We start from the raw sequence: 24713 nt of genomic DNA on the forward strand, positions 1-24713 counted from the left end.
CCCATACTCACAAAGGCATCCAATGTCCGAGACCTCTGAGTGGTGCTAGACAGCTGACAGCAAAAACAAAATTTTGCATTGGCCCTGATACTGTATTCAATCCAGTCTCCGTTGTGATTACCAAGCGGAGACAAATAAACGCTTCCTACCACTGAAAATGTTGGCAGGGTACTGTTGTAAGACTATTTGGTTGGGCTGGTCAGTACTGAGATCATCTTTGGCTAAGGGTTGTCTTCCGCAGCTAGTGGTTACTTTAGCAGGTGCATCATGGCTGCTCGCAGAAGTAGGCTCTTGATTTTCAGAGGTAACCATGTTGGGTGCAAGCGCATTTGCTCCCTCTTCCATTGATGGAGCTGGAGGAGGCCTTGAAGAAGCAGTTTAGTGTTGCCATTTTCTTATATACATTTCTGTTGAGTATGTGTCTTTAAGAATCAATTCACAATGGAGGAATGTTAAGTACGTTATTCAGGTTTAAACATGGCACACACACTGCTCGCAATCCCGACACAACTTCTGTTATGATGTCATGTGCACACGCGTGTTCCATGCATTAGCAATGTAACTTCGTTTATGTTTTCTTTCTTATTTTTGTTTTCATTTCATTTGGTGAAAAGTTTTTCACTTTTAATCTGATAAATATAAATTAATTAATAAAATGCAAAGTTTTGCTCCAAAGCCTTGGCCAGAGGGTGGGGGTGGGGGTGGCGCAATAACTTATGGGGGGGCGGCATGGCCCATAGATGCCCTCCCCCCAATGACGCAGACCATTGCGGACTACTGGATACTGGCTCAAGACTGGCTGAAGGGGTGCCAGGTATTGGAACCAGGGGACTGAAAGTTTCCTGATCGTGTCGGAGGTTCGGATCTGGAGCTGCAGGGGCTGCGGACACGCTGGAGGCAAATCCAAGGGCACGCGGGGACTCTCTTTTGCTTCTCTTTCTCGGACTGCCAGAGGCACTTTAGGCAATTTCTGCAAATCTGTCTGCCTGCCCTGAGGCAGATGAAAACAAAGTTCGAGCAATATTGCACTGTATTACATGACGATAAATTGAATCTTGATCTTGCACTAAGCGTGTGAAGAAACTGTTTGTAAATCACCTATTGTGAATAAAATTTTGGGCCCCCAAAAAAGTTGGTTGCCCTAGACCTAGTTATAATTGCTACGATACCTGTGGCAAATGGCACATTTGGTACCTATCTTCATCCCAACAACAGCTCCTCAGGGTGGCTCTGGCCCACAAAGCCAGCGCATGCGCGTGGGGGAATCACATGACCGGAAGTTGTTGGTTCCGGCGGCCCGGTTGCTGTGGCGACGGGCAGCGGCGGACCGAAGGAGCGGGGCGCTCGGTGAGTAGCAGGATCTTGCCCATCCCTGCCGCAAAGGGGGTGAGTGAGTGATCTGGATGAATGGTGTCCCCAGGTAAACCGTGGGCCAGGGCCAGTGCTGCTTTGTGTGCGGTTTCTTCCATCTAGAGGGCAACGGCTACGAGCCCAGGGTTGACTCTGGACAACTTTTCAACGCGACTGATGGGAGTATCTCCTCCGTGCATGGGGAGCACCTGCATTCTCCAACACTGGAGGCTGGACATCTATCGAGGGAGAATGCTCCTGCTTTCCTGGTGGAATTTTGACGTGCAACGTTTGGGGTGGACCAGCAACATGAGCATTAGGCTCTTTTCAACTGCAGCACCTGGGTAGCCGGCTCCTGGCACCCGGGTGCGATTACCGGGGCAAAGATGCTGGAAGCACCTTTTAAACTGCAGGGGGGGGGGGGGGGGGGAAATCGACCCGTTAAATTGCCAACCCGGCGATTTAAGGGGGGGGGATCCCAACCCCGTGATGACTCGGTAAATGACATGTCACGCACTCACTGGAACTATCGGTAAGTCTTCCCTGACCACCCCCCCCCCCCCCAACAGCCGTCAGTTTCCCCCCCCCTTTAGTCACCCCCATTAGTCACCACCCACCAGCCGTCAGTTCCCCCCATTAGTCATCACCCACCGTCAATTACCACTCCCCTCCCACCAGTTCCCCCCATTAGTCACCACCCACCGTCAATCACCACCCCCCCACCAGCCGTCAGTTTCCCCCATTAGTCACCACCCCCCTCCCACCAACCATCAGTTGCCCCCCCAATAGTCACCACCGTCAATCACCATCCCCTCCCACCAGCCGTCAGTTGCCCCCCATTAGTCATCACCCACCGTCAATCACCTCCCACCAGCCATCAGTTGCCCCCCCATTAGTCACCACCCACCGTCAATCACCACCCCCCCAAGTCAGTCACCCCCCCCGTCAGTCGCCACCTCCACCCCATCAATCGCAGATCCCTCCTCCTCAGCAACGTCCCACTCCTATGAAGATTGAGCCGTCACTCTGAACCAGAGTGGTGTTCTCAGCAGTGGCAGTTCGCGCCACCCCCACCCCCATTCTTCCCCCACCTCTTGCAGTAGCAACTTCTCCCCGCTGATCATGGCAGGCACTTCAGCCAGAAGTTTCCCTGTGACACCAGCGCACAAGTGCTGACATCAGGAGTAAACGGGTCAGCCATTTTCCTGTTCAAGTTACCGGTGGAAGCGACTACCTAGTTAAGTTTAACTGGGTTCCCTGACTACCTCCAAGGTAGGTCAGGGACCTGGTTGGATTAGGATCACATTGACTGGGTCGGACCCTTTCTAACTGCCGCGTGAGTGGTGTGCTAACCCGGCAAATTTTCCAATTAACCCCATTTTACATGGCAGTTTGAAAGAGCCTACTATACTTGATTTTTTGGCAATTAACTGGTACAGTTCCTCCATTCAGTATGCCAGGATACCTCACTTAGACAACTTCTAGTTTCCATGGCTGGACTATCTCATTTTCATCATGGACATCTGTAGAGCACATCGAAAGAACCAAAGACTCGTTGATCCAAACCAAGGCTTTTATTAACTAAAAGACTGGAGCATATCACAAGTAGGTCGACCAGTCCAGAATGACCTGGTCTAGCTAGGAGCAATCCTTTAAGACCTGCCAGTAGGTGTGGCTACGCTCTCACCCAATCACAGTCATCCTACACTACAATCTGTATATATACACATTGGTGATAGAATCCGTACTATCACAATGTCCAATCCCTGTACACATTCATACACATTCAGCCCCTCAGAGAAGATCTCAAAGCACTCTGCTTCTTCCTTAATGAGTGAGTGAACCACACTCCCCCCTACCCCCGCCCCAACTTTCTATAGGGGTCATTTACTGCATCTGTTCCTCTCAAAGCAGCCTCAACATCAGGAAGACTGGACACAGACTGTGAGATTATTTCATTGAGCATCTTCGCTCTGTCCTCTGCAATAGCTAGCTCCTCACAGTGGTCAACCATTTTAATTCTGCACACCGTCAGTCCATGGATTCATGAAGGACAGATGGAACCAGGTGGGTGGAGTTGAAAGACAGTGACAGGTGGAAACAGGCAATATGTTAAAAAAAGGCAGGCAGATAGAGACAAGTAATGGAGAGAGATTGTTGTGCTGCATAAGTAAGGGAGGGTGGCCTGATAGGAACATTGGGGAGGGGATATGGTAGGACAGGTATGTGGATGGTGGGTAGGTGCAGAAAGAGTGTTTGAAAAGAAGGATATGTGCGAGATAGCCAAGGTGGATGAGAAAGAATACAAAAGGGACAAAGGAGGAGCAGGTTACATGAAATTGAGGAATTCCACGGTAATAACAGCATTTCATATTCTGCCTGGGTAGTCTACAACCTTGTGCTATGAACCTGCAATTCTCCAGTTTCAGTTAAGTGTTCTTCTAGTTGAATTTAGCCTCACCCTAGCATTGGAGAAGGCCAATACTTGACAGGTTGTTGTGGGAATGGAAAGGAGAGATGAAATGGCATGCAACCTGGTGGTCAGTATATTACAGATGGAGGGTATATCTCTACAAACTGCTTACCTTGTGTGCATTTGCGCTCACTAATTTACAGGAGGTTATATCAAGAACATTAAATGCAGTAGGCGAGGTTGGATGATGGTGGGAGGGGCTACTTGAACCCCTGGTTAATGGTGAGGGAGGAGGTTCGTGGACAAGTATTGCAATTCCAAGAGTAACAGGAAGTGTAGTACAGGGCAGAGAACAGAGGGGGAAGATTTGACTGATGGTATGAGCTCATTGTAGCTGGTTGAAATTATGAAGAATGATGTAAGAGGTGCGAAATGTGGTAGGGTGAACTAGGAGAACTAAAGGAAATATCTCTGCACTTAATGGGGGTGGGGTGAGAGCAAATATCTGGGAGATGAAAACATGCATTTATGACATGTCCACAGTGAGAACAGGGTTTGGAACACCATGCTCTTCCTTTTAATATCAAAGTAGTAATTGTATACCAATCACCATGCAGACGTCAGAATTACTAGGATCAAGACCTATTCTGTCAAATAAAGGCACCAGGTCAACTGGAGTCCAGCCTCTGCTTCATGGGTATTAGTTCCTGGCTTCACTCCTGGCTCACTGTCAGTTCTTGTCACATTGCCAACTTTTCCACCCCACCAACCTCTCCTTCCAACATTTACCTCATCTACCACCTCATCAGTTTCTACATCCAACACATTATCCTCATTTATCACCCCACCAGCCTCTGCATCCAACATATTACCTCCGCAATTTCATCAACTACAAGATCCTACTGCTAGACACATTGTCCCCTCCTCCACTCATCAGCTTCCACAGAGACTGCTTCCTCCATGACCCCCTTATCAACTTTCCTCTAATCACCCCCTTGCTACCTACTCCTGTGACCGCAGGGTGTTGCACTTGCACCCACCAGTATTCAGGGCCCCAAATAGTCCTATCAGGTGAAGCAACACTTCACTTGTGAATCTGCAGGGGTCATCTACTGTATCTGGTGCTCCCATTATGGCCTTCTCTACATTGGAGAGGCTGAATGCACACTAGGAAATAATTTTGCTGAGCACTTTCGCTCTGTCCGCAACAATGTCAGGGATATCCCAGTGGCCAATTATTTCAAGGCCAGCCATAAATTGAAGAGGCAATAACTAATATTCCATCTGGGGACTCTCCAACCGAATGGCCACTCACCTGCCTCACTCTCTTCCCCATCCCTCTGTCTCCTTTCCTCCAGCTTTCCACCCCCTTCCACTGTGAAATGGCATCAGCCGAAGACCTGCTGCTACGATAGGCGAATTGGAATGGATCCAAGTCACCGCTCAGACAGGAGCTGATGTGCTTCAACACCAGCCTTTCAAACCACTTCATCACAGTCGATGTGAGTGATAGTCATTTAGGCAGGTTACCACACTCTTCTTGGGCACCGGTACAATTGATGCCTGTTTGAAACAAGTGAATACCACACCCTGCTGGAGTGAGATATTGAAGATATTTGTGAATATATTGCCATAGCCTCTTGTCCATGACACTTATTCTCCTCCCTGTTTCCCTCCCTCCCTCCCACCATTTTATCTAGGCGCCTGCCTGCTGTTTGCTCATACTTTGATGAAGGGCTCAGGGCTGAAACATTGTTATCTATGATGCGTAAAGAACACCTTGGGACTTGCTGAGTTTCTCTAGCATTTTAGGTAGCTTCATGTATGATCACTTACCCACAATAAATCTAGTTTCAGAATCACTGCTATTTGTCAAAATTGCCACAAAAAGAATTTAGAGACTGAGCCAGCCACAGTCGTAGTCGGGGCATCTCCCAAGACATAGGTCTGGGTTGCAAGAGTTCTCTGAAAGTCAAAAACAGTGAAGAATGTTCTGCATTTTCCACTTAGTACAGCTGCAAAGACAGCATTTTTCAAAGGGACAAGTGCAAAGACAAGGACTGTTCAAGAGCAAAAAAATAAGAAGTAAAGCTCTTGTTTATCCTGTTCACAGCAATATTGTTGAGGTAGCTGCTGTGACTTCCTGAAGTGAAGTAGTTAGTAAATAAAGCAATAATAATCTATTGGAAGTGTGGATGTAATTTATGCCATTCAAATTAATGCAAAAAACCCCACAATCTACGAAATAAGCATTCTCATATCTGATTCCAGATCTTGTCATCATTTGAGAAATCTCATGCCTTCAACAGAGATAGAAGGCAGCAATTCCTAGCCCTGATATTAGCTGAAGTAATCTGAACAAGTCCTCTCTCAACTTGCAATGGTGGTGTAGTGATTAAATTACCGGATAACAATACTAATCCATTGCCCTCAGAAATATTTCAGCAAGATACCCATTATATCTACAAATACAGTTTAATATGGGAGGAAAAATAAAATCACACAACTTTTTTGGACCTCCAAGTCACTAAGTTCAGTTGACCTTCTCAAAAACATTGAACAACAGTTGTCAAAATTGGGGAAGTGGCTTGTAAAAACAATAACCTTAATGTAATCGTACTCACCGGATCATGCATTCCAAATGCCCTCTTCATTGGGATTTTCTGTTACACTAGCAAAATGGATCCACCAATGAGATCTCATAGGCAGAAGGGAAATCCTCAATATTAATATTCAATTCCATTCTCTCATGAAATTTGTGCAAATATGTGTGAGTAAACCTCCTCTAGATTATCACGGACCATCCTTGCACAGCCGATGATCAGTGTTTCTCCATATTAAACAATATTTGCAAGGTTCCTTAATGTACTGTGTGTGAAGGATGTACCAGCTGCATCTCTAACCAAAATTTCTGATCAATTAAAATACTGGCATCTGCGCAACAGTGCAGAAAATTTCTAGGTACAGTAAAAAAAACATTAACCCCCACCTATGAGGATTGGTAGATGTTGGATAAGTGAATTTGCTGGTTGCTTGAGCTTGCATGTTGAATGATTGGTGAATTTAGAGGCCGCTAAATTTAAAAGTTCTAATTTTTTACTGATTTATTTTCCACAATTTTTTGTTTTGCCTGTTTCTTGAGGCTGCTGGTTTCTTCGATTCTGATTAATTAACAGGGATTTTATAGTGCATCTGTTTCCCATCCAGCAACCCCCCCCCAAAAAAAAGCAAGAAAAATCTAATGTGGCTATTATGAGCTTAATCAGTCTACTTTTGATCATTTGCATGTGTTATCTTGTTTGGAGCAAAGCCCATTTTCTTCTGTGCTTCAGTGTGAAAGAGCCAAAAAGACTTGTAGCTTGGCTTTTAAGTGTGGACTTATGCAAATATAATTGGTTGTTAGAGGTTGGGGTGACTTTGGTTCTTGAATGGATATCTGAAACTTTGAATAGTTCCCTATTTTCTTGTGGATTATCTCCTCTCCAGTGGGAAACTTGCTGTAGGTGAGGTGTATTATTGCTGCAAGATAGATTGAGAAAGGGATCAGAGAGATGATTCAGCTTTTCTTCCTCCTATTTGACACTTGGATTCAATCTATGGGAGATTTTTTGGTAAGAATTATTGAATGAAGATGCATTTCCAAACCCAATTTTGAAAAGTACTTTCTACTACCCTTTGTCGACAGCATTGAATTTTTTTTTGTGAGGATGACAATGTCAATTGCAGCTCAGCATTACATTTCACCCAGCAAGCCATGTATCATTTGAGGAATGAGAAATAAATTAAAAAGGTTCAAGGCCCTTCATTCGAACACTTGAGCCAATGACAGTGAAGGATAAAGAGGCTCAGAAATATTATTTGTTTCTCTATGCACATGAGCTGTCTGACCTTCTGAATGTTTCCAACAGAGAGATTCCAACATTTTCTGTTGATATTTCACATTTCCAACACTTTAAAAAAAAATGTTCTTTCAGACTTATGTTTTATTTCCTTACTCATTGCACTGCCATCCTTCTTGCATTAGTGTTATATAATCTTTTGATTTCTCCATCTTGGAGTTAACTATAAATCCTCATATTTTCTCTCTGTTTCCTTCTCCTTTCTCTTAAAGTACATTTGAGACATATTCTTTTCTCTAATGTTTTCCAGTAGAGATGACAGATCTTGAAAGGTTAATACTATTTTTCATTGCCTGACGTGAAGTATTTCCCATCCATTTGATTTAATTCAAGTATCCTAATTTGATTTATTTAACTTTCTTCATATAGCATTCCTTTGCTGTGGTGTAAGCGATATGATTAACCATAGTCTAAGAAGTTGGTGTCAGACATTCTTGAAATGCTGCAATGTGTGTGAGACAATGAGAGAAGTTCAAATAGGATAGATTTGACTCAAAGAGAATGCAGGAATAGGTGATGTCTACTGCCCTTGTTCTTTCTGGTTGTGGGTGTTGTGCATTTAATATGGTACAGACCAAAATGTAACATGAGCTGAGAATTTTATTTGTTTATTTATCTTTAAATACTGTATTAAAGACAAGTTTATATATAATCATAGATACCTAGCACAGAAAAAGGTCCTTTCCTGCCCAACCTGTGCATGCAAACCAAGCTTGTCCCATTGCCAGTATTTGGCCCATATCCCCCTTAAGTCTTTCCTATCTAAGTACCTGTGAAAATTTCTTTTGAACATTACAATTGACCCAATTCTACCATTTTCTCTGGCAGCTCATATCATATATCCACTAACGTCTTAGAAGAATATGTTCCTCGGGCCCCTTTTAAATCATTCAATTTTCACCTTAAATCAATTGCCTCTAGTTTTAAATTCCCTTGTACTGGGGGGGAAAAAAGACTAAGATTATTTATCCGTCATGATTTCATAAACTTGCATAAGGTTACCCCCCACCATATTATTCATGAGTGTACATACTCCAAAGTAATTCATGTATTGCACATAGAGTCAAAGAGAAACAAAGCAAAGGAACATGTCAAATCTACATCAATCATCAAGAACCTGTTTTACAACCTAATCCTACCCAAACCCATTTTATTATCCCTTCATTCCCCTATATTCTACCACTCATCCACACATAAGAGAGAATTTAGACTGGCTAGTTAAACTATCCCAAAAATGTGGCCATTGATTTTGGAAGAAACAGGAACATCAAGAGGAAATGCACACAAACCACAGGGAGAATATGCGAATTCCATACAGACTGTGCTAGAGATAAGGATTGAACCCAATTGCTGTAAAAAGTACATTTTTGTGCTACCTAAAATAACGTGGTACAAAGATGTAAGTCATTTATATTTTTTATGCCATTTAATTTGATCTGGGCAGTGTGTCAAGTTTCACCATCAAGGAAGTTCTAATATGCAACTATTTTCTTTTGCAAATTATTTTTCTTTGGATCAAAGCAGGTTGCTTAGATTGAATGCTATTATGGAGGTGGAAAAACATGCTGTCCTACAGTCCAGCAATCATGGCCAAGTCCATACAAAGCTGGAAATTCTTCCTCATGACAGATTGCTGGAGGAACCAAAGCATGGAAATGTACCAAATCATTTACTGGAAACAAGTAAGAATAAATAAATAATAGAAATAGATAATATGAGTAAAACCTCTTAACAAATAGCAAATACAAGAAATAATTTTTAATGTTCAATAATATTTTAATACTGTATGTTTTGTCCTTTAATCAATAAATGAATATTCTGAATATAAAATAAACTTCCAATAAATTGATTTTTGCTACAATCTTATGATCTACATTAAGTAAAGATATAGGCCTATAAGAATCAACTTTCAATGGATCTCTATCTTTCTTTGTATAACCATTATCAATGCTCTCGAGAATGATTCAGGAAATAATCCAGTATCCGTGGCCTGCCCCAAAGTCATTACATAGTTTTACATATAAGTGGAATTTATTGCTTTTGCAAACATATAAAGTACAAGTCTTAATTCATTTATTTAAAATATGGAACAAGTGGAATCAGTCTATAGGTTCAAAAGAAATATGTTCAATTAAAACTCCGCTCTAAAACTCCACCTAAAAGCTCCTTTGCGCAGGCCCAAGGACAGGTCCACGTCCTCCCCCTCCACGTCCTCCCCCTCCACGTCCTCCCCCTCCACGTCCTCCCCCTCAAAAGATGCTCACAAACTCAAGCTAGCATGCTGGAACATCAGAACCATGCTAGTCAAGGCTGACAGCCACCGACCTGAACGTCGGTCTGCCCTCATTGCACATGAACTCCTCAGACTTGACATCGACATAGCCGCTCTCAGTGAAGTCCGCCTGGCAGATGTAGGCAGCCTCCAAGAATGCGGCGCGGGCTACACACTCTACTGGTCTGGCAAGCCTTCGGATGAACGACGCCTATCTGGTGTAGGCTTCATGGTCAAGAACTTCATTGCCTCCAAACTCGAAAACCTTCCGACAGGCCACTCGGACCAAATCATGTCCATGCGACTCCCCCTTCAAAACAAGCGTTGCATCACCCTCATCAGTGTCTATGCTCCAACCCTCCAGGCGGAACCAGCAGAAAAGGACAAGTTCTACACTGACCTGCGCAACCTAATCCAACGCACCCCTACAGCCGACAAGGTTGTCATCCTTGGCGACTTCAACGCTCGCGTCGGCAAAAACTCAGAAACCTGGCCAGGAATCCTGGGCAAGCATGGCGTCGGCAAGTGCAACGACAATGGGCGCCTCCTGTTGGAGCTCTGCGCAGAACAGCGGCTTGTCATTACAAACACCCTTTTTCAGCAGAGGGACAGCCTTAAAACTACCTGGATGCATCCCCGATCCAAACACTAGCACCTCCTGGACTACATCCTGGTGCGAGAAAGTGACAGACGAGATGTGCTCCACACCAGGGTCATGCCCAGCGCGGAATGCCACACTGACCACCGGCTGGTTCGCTGCAAGCTCAACCTTCACTTCAAGCCAAAGCCCAGGAACAGTAAAGCCCCCAGAAAGAGGTTCAATGTTGGAAACCTGCAGTCAGACGAAACGAGAGGAAACTTCCAGGCAAACCTCAAAGCAAAGCTCGACGATGCAACCCGCCTCACAGACCCGTCCCCTGAAACCCTCTGGGATCAGTTGAAGACTACCATACTGCAATCCACTGAAGAGGTACTGGGCTTCTCCTCCAGGAAAAACAAGGACTGGTTCGACGAAAACAGCCAGGAAATCCAGGAGCTGCTGGCAAAGAAGCGAGCTGCCCACCAGGCTCACCTTACAAAGCCGTCCTGTCCAGAGAAGAAACAAGCCTTCCGTCGCGCATGCAGCCATCTTCAGCGCAAACTCCGGGAGATCCAAAATGAGTGGTGGACTAGCCTCGCCAAACGAACCCAGCTCAGCGCGGACATTGGCGACTTCAGGGGTTTCTACGAGGCTCTAAAGGCTGTGTACGGCCCCTCACCCCAAGTCCAAAGCCCGCTGCACAGCTCAGACGGCAAAGTCCTCCTCAGCGACAAGATCTCCATCCTCAACCGATGGTCAGAACACTTCCAATCTCTTTTCAGTGCCAACCGCTCAGTCCAAGATTCCGCCCTGCTCCAGCTCCCTCAACAGCCCCTAAGGCTAGAGCTGGATGAGGTCCTCACCCAGGATGAGACATATAAGGCAATCGAACAACTGAAAAGTGGCAAAGCAGCAGGTATGGATGGAATCCCCCCAGAGGTCTGGAAGGCTGGCGGAAAAACTCTGCATGCCAAACTGCATGAGTTTTTCAAGCTTTGTTGGGACCAAGGAAAACTGCCTCAGGACCTTCGTGATGCCACCATCATCACCCTGTACAAAAACAAAGGCGAGAAATCAGACTGCTCAAACTACAGGGGAATCACGCTGCTCTCCATTGCAGGCAAAATCTTCGCTAGGATTCTACTCAATAGAATAATACCTAGTGTCGCCGAGAATATTCTCCCAGAATCACAGTGCGGCTTTCGCGCAAACAGAGGAACTACTGACATGGTCTTTGCCCTCAGACAGCTCCAAGAAAAGTGCAGAGAACAAAACAAAGGACTCTACATCACCTTTGTTGACCTCACCAAAGCCTTCGACACCGTGAGCAGGAAAGGGCTTTGGCAAATACTAGAGCGCATCGGATGTCCCCCAAAGTTCCTCAACATGATTATCCAACAGCATGAAAACCAACAAGGTCGGGTCAGATACAGCAATGAGCTCTCTGAACGCTTCTCCATTAACAATGGCGTGAAGCAAGGCTGTGTTCTCGCACCAACCCTCTTATCAATCTTCTTCAGCATGATGCTGAACCAAGCCATGAAAGACCTCAACAGTGAAGACGCTGTTTACATCCGGTACCGCACGGATGGCAGTCTCTTCAATCTGAGGCGCCTGAAAGCTCACACTAAGACACAAGAGAAACTTGTCCGGGAACTACTCTTTGCAGACGATGCCGCTTTAGTTGCCCATTCAGAGCCAGCTCTTCAGCGCTTGACGTCCTGTTTTGCGGAAACTGCCAAAATGTTTGCCCCATCGGGCACACAAAACTCAAAACGGTCAACCAGTTTACCTATCTCGGCTGCACCATTTCATCAGATGCAAGGATCGACAACGAGATAGACAACAGACTCGCCAAGGCAAATAGCGCCTTTGGAAGACTACACAAAAGAGTCTGGAAAAACAACCAACTGAAAAACCTCACAAAGATAAGCGTATACAGAGTCGTTGTCATACCCACACTCCTGTTCGGCTCCGAATCATGGGTCCTCTACCGGCATCACCTACGGCTCCTAGAACGTTTCCACCAGCGTTGTCTCCGCTCCATCCTCAACATTCATTGGAGTGCTTTCATCCCTAACGTCGAAGTTCTCGAGATGGCAGAGGTCGACAGCATCGAGTCCACGCTGCTGAAGATCCAGCTGCGCTGGGTGGGTCACGTCTCCAGAATGGAGGACCATCGCCTTCCCAAGATCGAGTTATATGGCGAGCTCTCCACTGGCCACCGTGACAGAGGTGCACCAAAGAAAAGGTACAAGGACTGCCTAAAGAAATCTCTTGGTGCCTGCCACATTGACCACCGCTAGTGGGCTGATATCGCCTCAAACCGTGCATCTTGGCGCCTCACAGTTTGGCGGGCAGCAACCTCCTTTGAAGAAGACCGCAGACAAAAGGCAAAGGAGGAAAAACCCAACACCCAACCCCAACCAACCAATTTTCCCCTGCAGCCGCTGCAACCCTGTCTGCCTTTCCCGCATCGGACTTGTCAGCCACAAACGAGCCTGCAGCTGACGTGGACTTTTACCCCCTCCATAAATCTTCGTCCGCGAAGCCAAGCCAAAGAAAAAAAAATATCAAAATCAATTGATTCCCTTCTCAATGCACAACCCTTATTTGAAAGAGTGGGACTTAAAAGGTTCGGCATCACTTGAAGATTGTTTTGAGGCAGGTTTATTTCTTTCATTTGATAGACTTAGGGAGAAGTTTGGAATATCACAAACTTTTGCTTATTATCAAATATGGGATTTTTAAATTAATAAGTTTGGTTGAGACTTAATATTACCAAGGCAATCGACGTTTGAAATGTTGCTTATGGATAAGGGAAAGAAAGGGTTTGTTTCAGAGATGTATTTGTTATTACAATCAAAAATGAAGAAGTCTGGAGTGTCGAGAGTAAGAGATAAATGGGAACAGGAGTTAGCTATGGTTATCCCTGATGAAGTATGGTCTGATTTATGTCTACATAGTGTTACAAAATTCATTAATGTACGTTATAATTTAGTTAATTTTAACTTTTTACATCAGTTATATTTAACTCCAGAAAAGTTAAAGAGGTATGGTTTTAGGGATTCTGATTTGTGTTTTAGATGTGGAGATCAGGTAGGTAATTTTATACATTCTGTGTGGGAATGCTCAAAAGTTGCAAGATTTATTTCAAATAAATTTGTTTATGGATCCATGGCTGTGTCTATTAGGATATATGAATCCATCAACAACAAATTTAGATAAATTTTGGGTTGCGTTTATTAGTTTAAGTTTGGCAGTAGCTAGGAAATGTATAGCGGTAACTTGGAAAAGTGATGTAGACCTAAGTATACAGAGGTGGCATAATGAAATTTAATCACATTTGTATTTAGAGAAAATTATATATAATTTGAGGAATAATTATTCTTTTTTTGAAAATATGTGGACTTCATATTTGAAATGTATGAAGCTAATTGTTAAGTAATTATTATTTTTATTTGCTTTGTAATTCAACCCATACGACATACTCATATTTTGTAATAACCTTTCTGTATGTTAAGCTCCGGGGGGAGGGAGGGATAGTAAGGGGTGAGGGTGGGGAATAAGGGGTGGGAGGTAAGGGGAATAAGGGCTTTTTTCATGTATGTTTTGTTATATTTCTTTTGTATTCCTTTATAAAATTTAAAATAAATTTTTCATTTAAAAAAATTGATTTTTAAGAACTAAATACACTTTTAATTACCCAATAATTCCTGCCCACAATTAAGTACTATTGTACAGTTTGTTTTAGTACAATCATACCTGTTATAAAAAAATGTTTCAGTTGCCCTATTACTAAAAGGGATGTAGAAGTAGATTGGACTTTAGCATTGCTCATCATTCTTCTTTGCAATTAAAAAATATTTAATTTTAAACTTAATCTTCAGTATTGCCAAAGAAGTAACAAAAACCTTGTGTAAAGTAGGAATATCAAACCATAGACTGTACAAGGAATTAATGTAACACAGATTGATATGGTTTCTGACAATCAGAAATGGTTTCAAACAGATCATAAGAAAATGTCTTAAAATTGCTAATGGTTCCGTACATAAATATTTTACATTATATAAAACACATTTACATACTGAGAATAAATTTGAGTCGTCAGTATCAAAGGCTGGTAAGCCTGATGCCAGTAGTAGGTAAATTATTGGAAGGTGTTCTAAGATATCAGATATACAATTATTTGGATAGTGAGGAACTGATTAGGGATACTCAAGGTGGCTTTGTGCATGGTAGGTCATGTTTAACCAATCTTATAGAGTTTTTTGAGATTACCAAAGGCTGTGGATGTTGTCTTCATGGACTTTAAGGCCTTTGACAAGATCCCACATGAGAGGTTAGGAAGGTTCAGATGCTAGGTATTCATGGTGAAATAGTGAACTGGATTCGACTGGGAGAAGCCAGAGAATAGTGGTGGATGATTGCTTCTCAGACTGGAGGCCTGTGACTAGTGGTGTGCCTCGGGGATCAGTGCTGGGACCATTGTTGTTTGTCATCTATATCAATGATCTGGATGATAATGTGTTTAATTGGATCAGCAAGTTTGCAGATGACACTAAGATTGGAGGTATTGTGATTTGCTTGCGGGGGGGGAGGGGTCTGGACCTTTAGAAAAATGGGCTGAAAAATGGCAGTTAGAATTTATTGCAGACAAGTGTGAGGTGTTGAATTTTAAAAGGACAAAACAATAAAGGACATGGATGTTAAATGGTAGGGCATTGAAGAGTGTGGAAGAACTGAGGGATCTGGGAATACAGATACATAATTCCCTGGAAGTGACATCACAGGTAGACAGGGTTGTAAAGAGAACTTTTGGCATATTGGCCTTCATAAATCGAAGTACTGAGCATAGGAGTTGGGGTGTTATGTTCAAGTTATATAAGACATTGGTGAGACTAAATCTGGAGTATTGTGTGCAGTTTTGGTCACCTAACTACAGAAAATATATCAATAAGATAGAACAAGTACTGAGAAGATTTACTAGGATGTTGCCTGGACTTCAGGAACTGAGTTACAGGAAAAGGTTAAAGAGGTTAGGTCTTTATTCCCTGGAGCATAGAATAATGAGGGGAGATTTGATAGAGGTATTTAAGATTATGAGAGGGACAGACAGAGTAAATGTAGATAGGCTTTTTCCATTGAGGATAGGTGAGATACAAACCTGAAAACATGGCTTAAGGGTGAAAGGGAGACGTTTGGGGGAACACGAGGGCGAAATTCTTCACACAGAGAGTGGTAGGAGTGTAGAACAAACTGTCAGTTGAAGTTGTAAATGTGAGCTCACTTTTAAGATTTAAGAAGAATTTGGACTGGTCCATGGATAGAGGGCTTTGGACTAGGTGCAAGTTTGGCACAGACTAGAATGGCCAAGGGTACCTGTTTTTCTGCTCTAATGTACTATGGTTGTATGGAATTAATAGTATTTTTAGCAGGTAAGAAAAAACATACAATCTGGATTCAAAATCTTGAAAACTATTGTTTCTCATTTAAAAACAACTACTGTATTTGATGGCATATAAGACCTACCCCACCCCCCACCCCCACTTCAGTAGGGAATATTAAGAATTTTTTAGTGTATTTATGAATAAGTATTTAATGTTGAAATATGTAGCTACATACATTCAAAAAACTTGGAGAAAACATGCAATGAGGAGAACAGGAAAAATCTTTTTATTAATGATGCTTCTGTAATTTACAAGAAAAATCGAAACCAGCTTGGCTATAGCAGAAAAGATTTTATAAAAACAAACTGCCTCTGTTGGTCCCCGTGCTGGTCCCGCTGTCTGCTCTCGCCTGGTGACCCGCTGTCAGACCCCACGTTGGTCCCACTGCCTGCTCTCTCCTGTCAGTCTGCTGTCAGTCCCCATACTCGTTCCATTGCCTGCTCTTTCTCGGTAGCCCGCTGCTGATCCCTGTGCTGGTCCCACTGCCTCCTCTCTCCTGGTGGCCTGGTGATGGTCTGTGCACTGGTCCCACTGCCCCGCTCTCTCCTGGGAGCAGTGGGGCCAGAGTGGGGACCAAAAGCAGGCCACTGGGAGAGTCTCCCGACAGCCCGCCACCAGCCCTCACATTGATCTCACCCGCCCCGCTTCCCCCGACAGCCCGCCACCAGCCCCCAACGATCCACGCAGTGAAGATAATCATTGTTGATGTTACTCACCATTATCACCCTAATTTCAATTTCGCATATAAGACCTGGGGGATATTTTTGAGCCATTTTTTGGGGATATATCTTGAATGATCTTTTAAAAATAGTTTTACTTTACATTGCATATGCATTGAAAGGCTGGTCTGATCTATTCAAGTAATAACCTTCTCGGCACTTTTTCATTTTCTTTTTTTTTCACTGCAGAGATCTATAGCACAATACAGAGGAACAAAACAATTAAGGCTATCCCTGCTATGCTACATTTCGGAGGCTATGAGATAGGAAAACATCACCAACAGAATCTGGTAGGCTTAGTCCTTATTATAGAGTGACATATTTCCTGATTAACCCAATTCCATAGTGGTAACTTCATTGTCAATACGTAGAAGAAAACTCATGCGATATGTGTTTTGACATTTTTATGCTTTGAATATTTAAATTATTTTGCAGGATGTAGGCATTGTTGGCAAGGCCAGCATTTACTGAGGCAACAAATATTTTTGTGAATTGTCTGTAGCGCAGTACAGGAACTTCCAGGATATAGATATATAGATAATCCATTGATGAAAGAAACAAAGGGAGAATCCATCTATAAAGCAGGGAGCGGCAATTGGAACAGCAGAACTGCAGTTGAAACAGTAGTTGGAGCGGCAGAGGGCAGCTGGAAATGTGTGAAATGCATATGCCTCATAAGTGAGGATTTGTAAGTTTACTGTAACGCAACATCAGTCATTTCGATCTCCAACATTCAATATGGTTGATCTTTGTTATCAGTTAAAGAACTGAACTTGGACATTGAACTTTGAGATTGAATTCTGTGAACTGTGTTTCTTGGATTAACTTACTTGACTGACTGACCTGGGGTTTTGGGGGATTTTTCCTTTTTAAATATTGGGCACTGACTGTAATGGTCTGGGTTTTTCCACATACACACTGTTTATAAATATATGATATCTGTACAGTTTCTATAGGTATTTATAGTGGGGCTAATTGTGTTAAGACATTATATTGTTAATAGTCATTAATAAACATAGAGTTAAAAATTAATCCTTTTGAATCGCTTCTTCTATTGTTGCTGGTTTGAGATGTAACACTATGGAAATTTATAATATTATGAGGCATTGAGTGGCATCCCATCCAGCTTCAAAAAATCCCTCCTCTACCAGGATATTATGGCACAAATCATAGAACAGAATCATACACAGTAAAATCCCTGATATTCAGAATTCAAGCAACCAGCAAGATGTGAGAATCTAAGACTATAGAGAGCACAGATTTAAGGGGAAAGCAGAGAAATTTGAGAGATCTAATGGGTAAGGTTTTCACACAGTGGATTTTGGTTATCATTTCTCTGCTGTATAATTACAATAAAAACTCTACAGGAATTGTGGCTGCCAGATATGTGAAATTTCTGGTTGATTGAGACACACTCTTGCAATACCAATACATCTGCATTAAGATTAAACAGTTTAAAAGGCAAAAGAAAAAAATCAATATTGTAGTCCTTAATTATGTAAAGTTCACTTTAATCAGGTGATTCCCATAACTTACAAAATTTAAATCCTAACCCCGGTTTCTGGCACTGTAACAGCATTGTGCTAACTGCTGAACTAATCATGCCATGGTCATAATTAACCCTTCACTTCCCCAAGTTTACAGATAAAACTTTACTAATATACTTAATACTAATGAAGTTAAAGACTCTTACTGAGCAGGGATAGGGAAACATTTTGGGGGATTTGTACCAACAGCAAGTGGCATTCATCCTAGCCACTGCTATTTTATTCAAATACAACTTTATTGAAACTTTATTCAAACAGCTGCTCTGGACAGGGCATGACAGAGCTGCTTTGATGGCTGAAAATTTGCTCCCATCTTCACCAAGGGGTGGTATGTTGTTTCAGAGAATTTTACAAATCTAAACTTTTATTTATTTCACATTCTATTTATTTATTTATTTTTTTGCTGGTTGCTTGAATTCTGGATATCAGGGATTTTACTGTATGCGATTCTGTTCCATGATTTGTGCCATAATTTCCTGGTAGAGGAGGAAGTTTTTGAAGCTGGATGAGGTGCCACTCAGACAGCCTTCTTTGACATGCATGGTTTTCAAATTTTGTTGGAATTGTGTTCATTTGATGATTTTATTTCTTTTGGACTTATTTGGTCATCCAGATGGAAAGGGAGGCGGGGCAATCCTTTCAACCTTGTCCTGCTGTTGTAGCTATGGTGTTTACTTGGTTTTCTGTCAAAATGAGCTCACAGTGTTAACTATAAAAGACTCATTGGTAATGCTGTTGAATGCCAAAAATGAATGGTTAGAGCACACCGATAGTCATTGCTGAGTCTCCTAATCTCAATCAATATTCTGGATGCTACAATTGATCAAAAATTTTATGGAGTAGCAATATAAATTCAGTGTTATATTGGTCACTCTGTCAGTCCAATTCTCAAATGCATCCAATGTTGTTGCATATGGACACCAGCTGCTTCAGTTTTTTGAGGGGCTGTAAAGGGAATTGAGAATTAAATAATCATCAACAAATAACCACAGCATATAATGAAGCAAAAGCAGCTGACAACAATTGTGCCCAGAAAACAGTGTTGGGCACTCCTGTCATGAGTCTCAGATAATTGACCTTCAATGACATCAATCTTCTTTAATTGACTCCAATTGGTGCAGCGTTTTCCCCTTAATTCTTATAAATTTCAGGATTTTTTAAATTTACATTTTAAAATGTAGACATACAGCATGATAACAGGCCTTTATGACCCACAAATTTGTGCTGCTCAATTAACCTAAACCTGAAAGGTGGGAGAAAACCAGAGCTCCTGGGTGAAACCCACAAATATATGGGGAAAACCTACAACTTACAGAGAGCACCTTTAAACTTGCGTAGCTACCACAGTAATAGCATTGCATTATCCGCAACGCTAACCATCAGGGCTTCTTTGCCTTACACAAACACTGTCTTGACAACAAAGGCGGTAATTGTTATCATTGTTCTAGAATTAATGTTTTATCTTTGGAGCAAGTTTGTGTTGAGGTTTAGAAAGTGTCACTTGCTTAGCTTTTGGTTGAAAATAGATTAATGGGCCAAAAATTATCTGGATTGGATTTATCCTACTTTTTCTGGCAGCAATTTTTGAAAGCTGTAGTTGTTTTAATGATGCACTAGAACAGCTATTAGCAGTGCTGTAAAGATGTTGTCAGACACCATGGCCTTTTGTATAACCAGTGCTCCTATCCAATGCTTGGTATCACATAGCATTACTTGATTAACTCTTTAAATAACATTGGCCATAATTATATAGTATTGAAACAAAGTTAATTCAAGGTTATAAGATTCCTAATTTAGATTTAAGAATAATGTAAAGTTACTCACTGAGTTATAGATGATTTTGAGTTCTGAAGTGAAATTATAAGGAAACATTGTCGTCATAGTAATAAAGTAAATTCAAAAAATGATCTTTTAAAGTTCATCCACAGAGTTCTATTGATAATATTTACTGTCTGCTCTGATTTAAATAAAGGTGGAGACACATGAGAGACTTCAGGTGGTGGAATCTGGAGCAAAACAATCGGCCAGAGGAACTCTTGTGAGCAGAGCAGCGTCAGCAAGAGAAAAAATAAATGTCAATGTTTCCATTTAGAACCTTTCATCGAGACTGAGCGTGTAGAGGGAAGCTGTATATGATGGAACAAGGACAGTTTGGGGGAGATTGTGAGGACTCCGCTTCCTCCACTTTAACCATTTGTTTCTCTTGCCTCCCTTTCTCAGTTTGGCATCTGCCAATCAACTGCATCTGTCCGTCATGCTTTGCCCTTCCCTAACAATCCTTTCATAGCCCCTGTCAAACCTCTTCTATCCTGTCTTCATTCTACTTTCCATCTCTTCTCCATACTCTCAGTCTTGATAAATGGAACCAGCCTGAAATGTTAACATCTTTTTTTTCTGCCATTTTGTTGCTGTTGCTTGATCTGCTGAGTTCCTCCCAATTTGCTTTTATTTGGATGCATTTCAGGAGATCTAATATTTTATAAGAATATTTGGTGACAACAGTGCATTAAAGACTGAAATTTGTATTAGTTTATTAATCTTAAAGGATTTCCACGGACAAAGTCATTAACTTTGCACACGAAGGAAGAGCTCATTTCCATTATTAGTTACCTCTGAACTTTCTCATTTAGCTTTGATCTGTGGATTCCAGACCTGGTTGATAAATTTGCAGTCCAATAGGAGCAAAACCTGACAATTTTGTTATCACATATTGTGACTTGAAACCTATGCAATTAATAAATGATTTTATCCTGACCCTAGTACTTACAGCACAATTAAATAAAAATTTAAAGCAGAAAGTGACTAGGAACGTGCAAATTTCATTTAATATTGCAGTGATCATTAAGTAATTAAGCAAAATTATTTTAAATTATAGTAAAAATACATTGGTTAATAAATAAAATTATTTTACAAATTATAAAATTGATGATAAAGGATTATAACAAGAAGTGCTTAGAATATTTTTAAATTCTATCACCAATGATAAATTACTTTTTGTTTGTTTTAGATTGAAATAAAATCTTCAGTTGCTCAAAACCATAGGAATAGTTCTTTGAAATAGTACAAATTGATTATTTCTTTACAGAAACTGAGTAACATTTCTTCAGCAATTACAAATGTTCACATTCTACCTCCTCAGACAAAAAACTTCCAAATTAAATACACCAAGAAGGTAGGTTTTCCTTTTTTATCATTTTAGTTTTGTTACATTTCAAATATACTGTGTTTTGTGTGAATCAGGCAGAGAAGAATTCAAGTGAAATTAATTTATTTCCTTGCATTGATCTCTTCTTCACCTTATTTGAGATAAATTGTCACTTTTGCCTTTATTATCAGAAGGGCCATTTTTGTGGCATGTACGTTCATTCTATTTTCCCTTGTAATCTTCAAAAAAAATGGTGAAAATGAACATTTTTAAAAAATCAAGTCAAAATATTATCTAATACACTGGTTCTCAACCTTTTTCTTTCCACTCAAATGCCACTTTAAGTATTCCCTATGCCATACTAAATTGACTCATTATGTGCACTGTTTCATAACTCCAAAGGAAATGGGTCAATGACAATTTTTCTCAAGCAAACTATTTCAGTAACAGTTGGGGCTAGAGCAGTGTTCCTCAATCTTCCCTTCCCACTCACATGCCACCTTAAGCAATCCCTTACTAATCACCGATGGCATTAGGGATTACTTAAGGTGGTATGTGAGTGGAAATAAAAATGTTGAGAACCACCTTACTTGCACTCCTACCTACAGTCATTGGTCTTGAGGTATTAGTAGTGTAATGGCTGCTGCAATATGAGGAATATGGAAAAGCAAGACAATTGTATGAAAAAGGCAGGAGGTTGATTGTGATCATCAGAAACTGTGTTATGCAGAATAGGTGCAACATTTAATAGGAAGGCAGTTTGAGCATAGAATTGTGTTAGTCTTGGCATTGCTTTTTCCAGCAAGTGATAGAAGCTTTAGCATAACATTGGGTGTGAGTTGAGATGTGGGGATGGTTCTGGGCAAGGACATTGAGCCACGGAGAAAGTGAATTTATTCGAAAGTTGATGTGACTGAGAATGTGACGTCATTTAAAAGTAAAGACCATTGAGAAGAACAGAAAATGTTGGAAACACTCAGCAGGGCAGGCAGCATCTGCTGGAAGAGAAATTAAGTTAGTTTTGATTTGATTATCCTCGATTAGAACGGGGGAAGAGAGAAAACTTGGCTTTCAGTTGTGTAGGTGTACATTTTGTACAGCATTTGTTTTAACTTTATAAACTTAATGTAGGCAAAAGTTGTTTACATTACCAAAGAAACAGTAAAATTCTTTTTAAAATGTTTTTATTGCGTTCAACATACAATCATACACAATAAATGATGATTAGATAATGAATCCATTGTACACAAGTAAATATATAAAGAAGGGAGAAAAAATGGGTAAATAAGAAAATATACATAACTACATTAATAGTAACCATGTCAGACCCATTTATTTGACTGTTGTAGCAGGCTGCACTGGACTGACATCACAATGGTCCCAGTGGGGGGGGGGGCTGCAAAGGATCATGGGAGTGGTGCTGATAAGCTCTCGGAGAGTTCCAGTAAAGTCATTTGGTTGGTTCAACGTACAGCTTCTGTGCGGTTTTTTTTTCGTTCTCTGTACAGCACACCGACCACAGTGGTGGCCCCGACAGTCCAAATGGCATTTTGGACCCCATGATGAATGACGCGAGTGCACAGAACACAGTTTTGCTAAAGTTGCTCACAGCGGCTAGTCTGGTTCGAATAGGCTGAGATGGGGTCTCAGATCAGGCAGATCACCAGACTAAACAAGGTATTACTACGTGGTCAGTTCGCTCAACCAGCAGAATACTGGATGAATCATCAATTTATTGCATCAGCCGCCAGCTGTCGACATGTAAGAGACAATTAAGGTGCTCCTTATTCCACCGCAAACGATTGGCATGACTGCTGCACGTGGACAGGCTGAGCAACTGCACACCATCCGCCCTTGTGAATGATATGCTGGCCCTGCTCACTGTTCGATCAGCTATTTCTTGAACGCTCACTGTTCGATCAGCTATTTCTTGAACCAGTGTTGGAAGTCATCTGACCCATGCAGGTTAGCAGCTTGTGCGGATGTCTTGTGGCATGCCAGGCAATATTGCAGGGCATCCATTGATCTAGTTGCTGTGTCATGCCCAGTGACTCGCCTCTCTCCCACTCCACTGTGGAGGCCAGCTACAACAGCAGCAGGTGGATTCCAAACTTGCAGCGGTCGAGTTTCTACCATCAGAAATAGGGTTCTGGTTCCCACTGCTGCTTTCTACCTTGCTCCCATCTGGGAAATGCCGGGGCCGGCTGTTACTAATGGCTACAACGGTCAGCCACTGAGACAGCCTCCTTTATTTATGGGACCGGCACTGAGGGTGGCATTTCCCCGTGGACACAGAGGCAAAGGTCAGCATCTTTCCCCCTTGAACCGAGACTCATGTGCCGGGAAGTCAGGACCATCCCTCACCGCCACCAACAATAGCAGCATGCGCACATATGGGGTGCGGACATCCTCGAGTTCGGCTCCTGCATTTTACCTGGATCTTCACTTTGGCTGATGTCTCTGGCCCTACTGGCAGACTTCCTTTGAGTCCACTGCCTCCTGGTGGACCAGAAAGGGCATCAACTGGTCAATACCAGGACCTTCACCCTTCAAGAAGCCAAGTTCCCAGCGCCCCACCTCGACTCGCTAACCATATTGATCAACAAGTTTGCCAGAATCTTGGCAGGATTCCCAGCCATTATAATGTCACAGTTCTCCACCGCGGTCCCAAAACATGGCGTCCATCACCACATCCCTGTGCTCAGGCACACAGGCTTCCTCCCGACAAGCTGCTGCTCACCAAGGAAGAATTCAGGAAGATGGAGGAGATGGGAATCATTTGACACTCAGACAGCCCACGAGTCTCTCCCTTACACACGGTGCCGAAGTCTTCTGGGGAATGGAGACCTTGTGGGGACTACTGCCAGCTCAAAGACGCCATGACAGCCGAACTGTACCCGATTTTCCCCCACATCCAGGACTTCATGGCTAATCTTCACAGAGCGTGAATCTTCTCAAAAATCATCCTGGTCCAGGGTTACCACCAGATCCTGTACACCTCAGTGACATCCTCAAGACAGCCCTCATCATTCCATTCAGCATTTCTGAGTTTCTCTGCATGCTATTCGGCCTCAAAAACACAGCACAGACTTTCCAGATACTTATGGACTTGATAGGGCGCGGCCTGGATTTCATTTTTTATCTACCTAGATGACATTCTCATCACCAGTCGTTCACAACAGGAGCACGTAACATACCTGGAGATGCTCTGCCAGTGACTAAGTGACTACGGCCTAGCTATCAACCCATCAAAATGTCAGTTCGGCCTGATGGCCATCAATTTCTTTGGACACAGAATCAATCAAAACGGGTGGTCCCTCTTCCATCAAAGGTTGAGG

At 42.3% G+C, this 24713-nt stretch overlaps 2 protein-coding genes across 16 annotated transcripts in view; one reads left to right on the forward strand and one right to left on the reverse strand.

Moving 5' to 3' along the window:
• sctr (secretin receptor) overlaps positions 1 to 1770 on the reverse strand; it is a 45930-nt gene extending 44160 nt beyond the window's left edge. Inside the window, exon 1 of one of the 3 annotated variants that reach the window (XM_069935266.1) lies at positions 1170 to 1770. The gene's annotated coding sequence lies outside the window, so the exon portion shown is untranslated. The other 2 variants (XM_069935260.1, XM_069935265.1) reach the window with 2 other exon arrangements.
• cfap221 (cilia and flagella associated protein 221) overlaps positions 1276 to 24713 on the forward strand; it is a 151880-nt gene continuing 128442 nt past the window's right edge. For 4 of the 13 annotated variants that reach the window (XR_011356736.1, XM_069935246.1, XM_069935251.1 and 1 more), the window contains exons 1-6: positions 1277 to 1347; positions 5122 to 5265; positions 9187 to 9344; positions 16873 to 16973; positions 20203 to 20268; positions 21316 to 21402. Coding sequence is in view for 11 of the 13 variants with exons in the window: in XM_069935246.1 (XP_069791347.1) it covers positions 5264 to 5265; positions 9187 to 9344; positions 16873 to 16973; positions 20203 to 20268; positions 21316 to 21402 (414 nt within the window). In the remaining 2 variants the exon portion in view is untranslated. Of the gene's footprint in view, positions 1348 to 1402; positions 1421 to 3288; positions 3418 to 5121; positions 5266 to 9183; positions 9345 to 16872; positions 16974 to 20202; positions 20269 to 21315; positions 21403 to 24713 lie in introns of those variants that run through there. The other 9 variants (XM_069935250.1, XM_069935255.1, XM_069935254.1 and 6 more) reach the window with 7 other exon arrangements.

This window comes from Narcine bancroftii, chromosome 4, assembly GCF_036971445.1.
Source record: "Narcine bancroftii isolate sNarBan1 chromosome 4, sNarBan1.hap1, whole genome shotgun sequence".
Classification (NCBI taxonomy): Eukaryota; Metazoa; Chordata; class Chondrichthyes; order Torpediniformes; family Narcinidae; genus Narcine; species Narcine bancroftii.